At 42.6% G+C, this 7,500-nt stretch overlaps 1 protein-coding gene across 1 annotated transcript in view; it reads left to right on the forward strand.

The window, feature by feature from the left end:
* The window catches only part of lama1 (laminin, alpha 1), a 62,005-nt gene that overhangs the window by 14,233 nt on the left and 40,272 nt on the right, over positions 1 to 7,500 (forward strand). The window contains exons 8-18 of the mRNA XM_084398307.1: positions 680 to 785; positions 874 to 1,031; positions 1,365 to 1,505; positions 2,780 to 2,941; positions 3,948 to 4,049; positions 4,756 to 4,970; positions 5,092 to 5,203; positions 5,309 to 5,419; positions 5,620 to 5,747; positions 6,908 to 6,994; positions 7,088 to 7,299. Of these exons, the coding sequence (XP_084254433.1) occupies positions 680 to 785; positions 874 to 1,031; positions 1,365 to 1,505; positions 2,780 to 2,941; positions 3,948 to 4,049; positions 4,756 to 4,970; positions 5,092 to 5,203; positions 5,309 to 5,419; positions 5,620 to 5,747; positions 6,908 to 6,994; positions 7,088 to 7,299 (1,534 nt within the window). The remainder of the gene's footprint in view (positions 1 to 679; positions 786 to 873; positions 1,032 to 1,364; positions 1,506 to 2,779; positions 2,942 to 3,947; positions 4,050 to 4,755; positions 4,971 to 5,091; positions 5,204 to 5,308; positions 5,420 to 5,619; positions 5,748 to 6,907; positions 6,995 to 7,087; positions 7,300 to 7,500) is intronic.

The raw sequence follows: 7,500 nt of genomic DNA on the forward strand, positions 1-7,500 counted from the left end.
TGAGTGAGTGAGTGAGTGAGTGAGTCAATCAGTCAGTGAGTGTGTGAGTGAGTCAGTGAGTGAGTGAGTGAGTGAGTGAGTGAGTGAGTCAGTGAGTGAGTGAGTGTGTGTGTGTGTGTGTGTGTGTGTGTGTGTGTGTGTGTGTGTTTGTGTGTGAGTGAGTCAGTGAGCGAGTGAGTGTGTAAGTGAGTCAGTGAGTGAGTGGGTGAGTGATTGAGTCAGTCAGTGAGTGAGTGAGTCAGTGAGTCAGTCAGTGAGTCAGTCAGTGAGTGAGTCTGTGTGTGTGTGTGTGTGTGTTCAGATGACGGCAGTAAACTTTAAAGGGCCAGAATGAACAGATGAATTAACTTAATGTAAACAGTTGAGAAATAAAACAGTATTAGTATTGGATCTGGGCATTCACTTCAACAGAGGACAAAGTAAAAAATCACTCACTTGTAGTTTTAGCTGTGGTTTCAAAATTAGAAAAAAATATTTGTGCATTTTCATTAGTATCTAAAATAACTTATGTTTTACATAACTTAACGTTCTGGAAGAATGTTTGCTAAAGTTCTGAGAATGTTCCCTGTTAACTGTGTCTCCATTAGAGCTCCAGAAGAGTTTCCAAACTTCTTCATGATGAATCTTCTGCACAATAAAGACTGTGAATGTTAAACCCTTTGACGTGTCTGTGTTTCAGGTGTCTCCGTACGCCGATAACCCGTGTGTTGAGTGTGAGTGTGATGCGAGTGGCTCAGCGAGTCCCGTGTGCATCAGAGACGATGATCATGCGAACCTCGACACAGGTGAAACATCACTGCTTCTGTTTCCCACCGAATATCTCTGAATGCAGTGTTTCAGGCATTGTCTGAGCTGCTGGTTTGTGTCGTGTAGGTCTGTCTGCAGGTCAGTGTGTGTGTAAGGAGGGTTTTGCGGGCGAGAAGTGTGACCGCTGTGCGTTCGGCTTCAGAGATTTCCCACAATGCACTCGCTGCGAGTGTAACCTGGACGGAAGCCACAACAGCGACCCCTGCAGGGAGTGTGTGTGCAAGGTAACGGTTATAAAGATCTCATTGATTTACATTATAAGCATTAGAATTTCATATAAATATCAGCATGCACCAAACTGCATATTTTTGCTCAATTTGGGCCGTTTTTGCTTCCATATTCTCACTATATCAGACTGTATGAGCCATAAAAACCTGATGAATCAAATATTCAACAAAAAAACACCTTTTTTAAATATCATGATTTTCTGACTGTTATTTCATATATCAGGCTTTATAGGGTTTTAGCATCAAATGACACTTGCGTAACCTCTTCTCCCGTCTCTCTCTCTCTCTCTCTCTCTCTCTCTCTCTCTCTCTCTCTCTCTCTCTCTGCAGGATAACGTGATGGGCTCGAACTGTGATCTGTGTAAGCAGGGTTTCTATAACCTGCAGGCCAGTAATCCCGAGGGCTGCACCGAGTGTTTCTGTTTCGGAGTGTCAGACGTGTGCGAGAGCTCGACCTGGTTCACCAGCTCGGTATGTTTAACTACTGCTAATATCACACCAAAAATAACAAAACTACATCATCGTAACAGCTTGACTAAAGTAAAGACTTAGAACTAAACTGAGGGCTTAAACGCAGGGGAAAACAAACTAAACAAGAAACAGGTGTGCAAAGCAATCAGTAACCATAGCAACAAATAAGTGTATAATCGGTAAACTAGGAAACTGAAGATTTCCTTGGAAATTCCGGGAAATTGGGAATAAAAGAAGCAGTTAAAGAACACAGGGAAACAATGAAATACAAAATATAAAATTCCATAAAACAGAACATGATCGTTACAATATAGCAGAGCTGCACGATTAATTGTTAAAAGATCATAATCTCGATTCAAACACCCACATGATCTCATTCCTTAATGACAACGATTCGCCTGTCTGTTAAACCTTTGACTAAATTGGTCGGAAAATTCACGCTGCTGCTGACCCAGAGAAAGCAGTTATCTAGGTATGAAACACTTTCACAAACAGTCTTTTCACAGTATTATTATTTCCATGTTACAAATATTCATATCATCACTGATGTTCTGGGATAAAAGTTTAGTTCGGATATAAACACTCATATCTACGGTAGCGATCAAAATAGAATAAATCACCTTCAAATAATTATTGTATCAATTACATCGTTACACCAGTAGGTGGCGACAAGGGACTGCTAAAAAATGTGTTTGTCATTGAATCATTGATTCAAGAGATTCGTTCAGAAACACTGATTCATCCAGTAATGAAACAAGTGAAGTCTTTATGAGTGAGTCATTGAATCATGCAGCTCTACAATATAGACATGTAAAATTTATATATATATATATATATATATAGAAAAAAGACAAAACCGCACAAAACTACTACAACATTACCTAAAATGAAACCAGAAAATACACCAATAAAACCTATTTCACAATATATGTTGTAAAGTAACGCTGTGACTGTGTCGAGCAGCAAACACTGTTGTCATGCAAATGAACGGCCAGAACACATTAAAAGTTTTCTGTTTTCTGTTAAAACGGTGTCGTGTAAGTTATCATAAGTTAATAACTAATGATCTCTACAATGGAAGTGAATCACTCAAAAACTAAGTTTATCTGGACAATAACTTTATTCTAGAGCTGCTGTAAAGCCTAAACATTCTCTGTTACTGTAATCTCCTGTTATCACTGTAAAGCGAAACAATCCATAATGTTAAAAGCACTATTATATATAAATGAAGCTGACTTGACTTGACTGTGGTTTGACTTGTTGTTGATTCTCAGGTGGTTCACAGAGACGCGGTTCTCCTCCGATCTCCTCAGAGCTCCAGCATCTTCACATCTCAGATCTCAGACGAAAACCTGATCGTGTCGAACGGCTCGGTGTCCGCAGGCGTGCCGTCGCTGTGGTCGTGGGCCGCGCCGGAGCCGTTCCTCAACAACAAGGTGACTCTCTCTCTGTGTGTGTGTGTGTGTGTGTGTGTGTTTCTCATGGCCTGTCATTACACTCACACTCATTAACACATTTACAGCTAATTAGCTTACACACGTTCGCAGCGTCTGTCCCCAGGAGATTAATGAAATTAAAACATCTAATTATAGCATTCATTTCCATCAGCTCCGACCTCCATTCAACATGAAATCATAACCGACTACTTTTTTTTAACTACTTTTATAGTCCCCCTGTAGTCAATAATTGTATCTCTTAAAACTCATCTTTGATCACCAAAATTACATATTTAAAACTTTTTTTCCTTTAAAAAAAATCTTTATGCCTTAAAATATCTTGAATGTAACTCGACACCCTCGCCTCATTTAGTATGCGCGGCTCTATGAATATGCAAATGAGCCCCGCCTCCACTCACTCACTCAGCTCAGAGATCCACTGGTTGACGATCACACGTTGATCTGATTGGTTACAAGGTAGTTTGTGACGTCAGAAACACCAGCGATTTCAAAGCGTGTGTTTGAGACTGTCTTTGGTTCACTGCAGTTTTAAGGAGGAAATACTCAGCAATGGTGTCGACTTATGAACTTACACATGCTTTGACTTAAAGCAGATTAAAAACACCACATAGACACATAAACTACATTAAACGCTGGATTTACACCACAGGGGGACTTTAAAATATTACAATGTTCTAATATAGAATAAAAGGCAATTAATATTAGTAATATTATCGAATTAACTAATATCGAACACTAACAGGTGAGAGCTAAACTTGAGCTGAATCATGGCAATATTGTCTTATATTGATGATCATTAACACTGTTATTTTCCTGTTTATTACTGTGAAGCTGCTTTGAAGCAATCAGTACTGTATAAAGCGCTGTAGAAATAAAGCTGACTTGAACTAAAACATCAGCTGATGACCCACAGTCATCAGTCAACCATATTCCCGCAGTATTCTGCTAGGTTTAACTAGAGCATCCTCATCATTTCTCTGTATAGTTGACGTCGTATGGAGGTTTCTTGAACTACAGCGTTGCGTACGACACATCTGAGGAGAACGTGGACAAAACGCTGAGCTCAGATTTCAGTGTAATTATTGAGGTAAGATGATAATTATTCTGCATATGTGACCCAATATATATATCAGACATATAGTTTATTGCTGCATGATTTACCGTGTTGAAGTCTTACAACAATCTGTGAAGCTTTAAAAGTGTAATAATACATTTCAGTACTGAGTAATATTAATTAACTACATGTACTTACTATAGGGTTAGGGTAGGATTAGGATTTGGCTGAGGGTTAGTTGCATGTAATCATGCATCATTTACTGTTATTACTATGGTAAGTGCATGCAACGTATGTAACAAGGACACTGTAAAAAGAAGTGTTACCTTTTGTTATCAAGCGTAGCGTCAGTTCTGGCAGGTCACGCTAGTCTAGCTTCGTTTCTCAGGAGCTGATTCCCCTCCTCCCTCCCCAGCTCCACCTGTCTCCGGCAGGATTTGGCTTTGAATCAGACTAAATCCTCGAATTATGTTGTACATTCAAATGTTGAATGAATGATTTCTGCAATAGATTCTTGTTGGTTGTGTTCTGTTTACCCTGAGGGGGGTATTGCTGCTCTTATCCATGCTAGGCTGCCCAGAGCAGAACCATACCGCCAAACCAAACTATATGCTAATGGTCAATCGTATTTAACAACAGTGGTCCTCCTGACAGAATGATAGTAGTTGTGATGTAAACGCACCAGTAGAGCATGTGACTGTGAAGGAGAGCCTCGGTATGATTGTGTGTTGTGTTTCAGGGTAACGGGCGCACGCTGAGACAGACGCCGTCCTCTCGTCTGCTTCTGAACGCTCACACCGAGCAGCTCGTCTCCATTCAGGTTCTCCCGCACTCGTTCACCGACGCTCACAGCGGCAGGAGCGTTCAGAGAGACGAGCTGATGACGCTGCTAGCGGACCTCGCTACGCTACGGGTTCGAGCTCAGCTGGAGGCCAGCGCTGAGGGAACGCTACGGTCAGGACACAAACAAGCTGAAATAAACTAAAAACTAAAAAAAAATTAATTTATATATGTATTGTTTTATTGAATCGTTTATTATTCATTGTGAGCATGTGAAGATGTTTGTGGTCGGCAGGTTGAGTGGCGTGTCTTTGGGAGTTGCAGACACACACTCCGGTCCGGCTAAACTCCCTCTGGATGTGGAGCAGTGCGAGTGTCCGTGGGGATATTCCGGCTCTTCCTGCGAGGTGAGGAACACGTGCGCTTCCACATGAGCTGAACATGCACATATCAACCGGTTTCTCACCCAGCAGTGTGTGTGTGTGTGTGTGTGTGTGTGTGTGTGTCTCCAGTACTGTATTCCCAGGTTTTATCGGGTCGGTGGGATTCTGTTCGGAGGAAACTGTCTTCAGTGTGAGTGTAACGATCACGCGAGCGAGTGCGACATCAACGGAGAGTGTCTGGTAGGTGTACTCTTTTATTTTTTTATTTTTTTTATTAACACGACAAAACTGCATAAGTAATAGACAAATGACATCTACACACAAGTACACATGCATTTTCTGACCCGTTGCACTCCTGACTGTAACGGCTCCGGTGTGTTTGGGGTTCTGACCCGCTGCACTCCTGACTGTAACGGCGCCGGTGTGTTTGGGGTTCTCAGGACTGCACACACAACACCAGCGGGCCTCACTGCGATCGCTGCGAGCCGGGCTTCTATGGAGACGCCAGTGAGGGAACGCCAGACGACTGCCAGAGATGCTCCTGTCCACTCACACTGGAGTCTAACAAGTGAGTGTGTGTGTGTGTGTGTGTGTGTGTCTGCCAGAGATGCTCCTGTCCACTCACACTGGAGTCTAACAAGTGAGTGTGTGTGTGTGTGTGTGTGTGTCTGCCAGAGATGCTCCTGTCCACTCACACTGGAGTCTAACAAGTGAGTGTGTGTGTGTGTGTGTGTGTGTGTCTGCCAGAGATGCTCCTGTCCACTCACACTGGAGTCTAACAAGTGAGTGTGTGTGTGTGTGTATGTGTATCTGCCAGAGATGCTCCTGGCCACTGAGATACTGGCGTCTAACAAGTGAGTGACTGTGTGTGTGTGTGTGTGTGTGTGTGTGTGTGTGTGTGTGTGTGTGTGTGTGTGTGTGTGTGTGTGTGTGTGTGTGTGTGTGTGAGTGAGTGACTGTGACGAATCCACCCGGATCCTTCTCGATGGGGGGGGGTCTTTTGTGTGTCTGGATGTCTGAGCGTTTCTCACAGTAACACAAACTGTGTCTTTATTCATGATCACACACTTACAGTGAAAGACGTCTGGATTGGTTCCCTACAGAACCCTATATTGGTTCCAGTGTAGAACATTTTAAACTAAAAATGGTACAAGATGATCAATAAAAGAGCTCCTACATATTTAACACATATTCCTCTAGGGTAAGTGAGAGACATCTTTATAACACGAGGCAGAGTCTCATGGATATTACATTATATCGTTTTAAAACTGTGAATCGCAGGATATTCGTTGCCTCTGGATATCAAAAGTATTTCTAATATGGTTGTTTTTAGTGCGACTGTTAAAAGTTGGTTATTAGATAGTTTTTGTTTTAGTGATACATTTGTATTAGTGTATTGTGTGTGCGTGTGTGTGTGTGTGTGTGTGTGTGTGTGTGTGTGTGTGTGTGTGATACATTTGTATTAGTGTATTGTGTGTGTGTGTGTGTGTGTGTGTCTGTGTGTGTGTGTGCGTGTTTGAGTGAGTGAGTGATTGTGTGTGTGTGTATGTGTGTGTGTGTGTGTGTGTGCATGTTTGAGTGAGTGAGTGAGTGTGTGTGTGTGTGTGTGTGTGTGTGTGTGTGTGTGTGTGTGAGAGAGAGAGAGAGAGTGTGTGTGTGTAAATGAATGGATTCTGTATGTACTGAAATCTAGATTCTGTTGAATATATTGTAATATACTGTGTGTAGTTTCAGCCCCACGTGTGAGCTTCAGGGTCCCGGAGAGTTCGTGTGTGATCAGTGTCCGCTGGGATACGCGGGACACAAGTGTGAGAGGTACGAGATCCGACATATTCCTCGCGGATAATAAACACTTCGGGCTCTGAGAGAACACAATATTTCACACACACCTTCCTCTCTCACGGTCAGGTGTGCTGACGGTTACTACGGCGACCCGACGGTCCCGGGCCAGGGGTGTTCGGTGTGCGAGTGTAACGGGAACGTGGACCGGTCTGAGGCGGGTCACTGCGACGGCCTCACGGGGGAGTGTGTGAAGTGTGTGTTCCACACGGCGGGCCGGCACTGCGAGCGCTGCCAGGACGGGTTCTACGGGGACGCCGTCACACACAGAAACTGCCAGGGTGAGGCGCTTGTTTGATATCTTATGCATTATTGTGTGTGTGTGAGTGTGTGAGTGAGTGAGTAAATATAAATGTCACTATAACTGTTCTTATAATGCAGTATATTATAAGTCTTTATAAATGTATTTATAAAATAGTAATACTTTCTTATTAATAAGTATAAATGGAGCTATGACTCATTATAAGCATGGGCTTCAAAGA

The sequence above is a fragment of the Rutilus rutilus genome (assembly GCF_951802725.1).
Source record: "Rutilus rutilus genome assembly, chromosome: 24".
Classification (NCBI taxonomy): Eukaryota; Metazoa; Chordata; class Actinopteri; order Cypriniformes; family Leuciscidae; genus Rutilus; species Rutilus rutilus.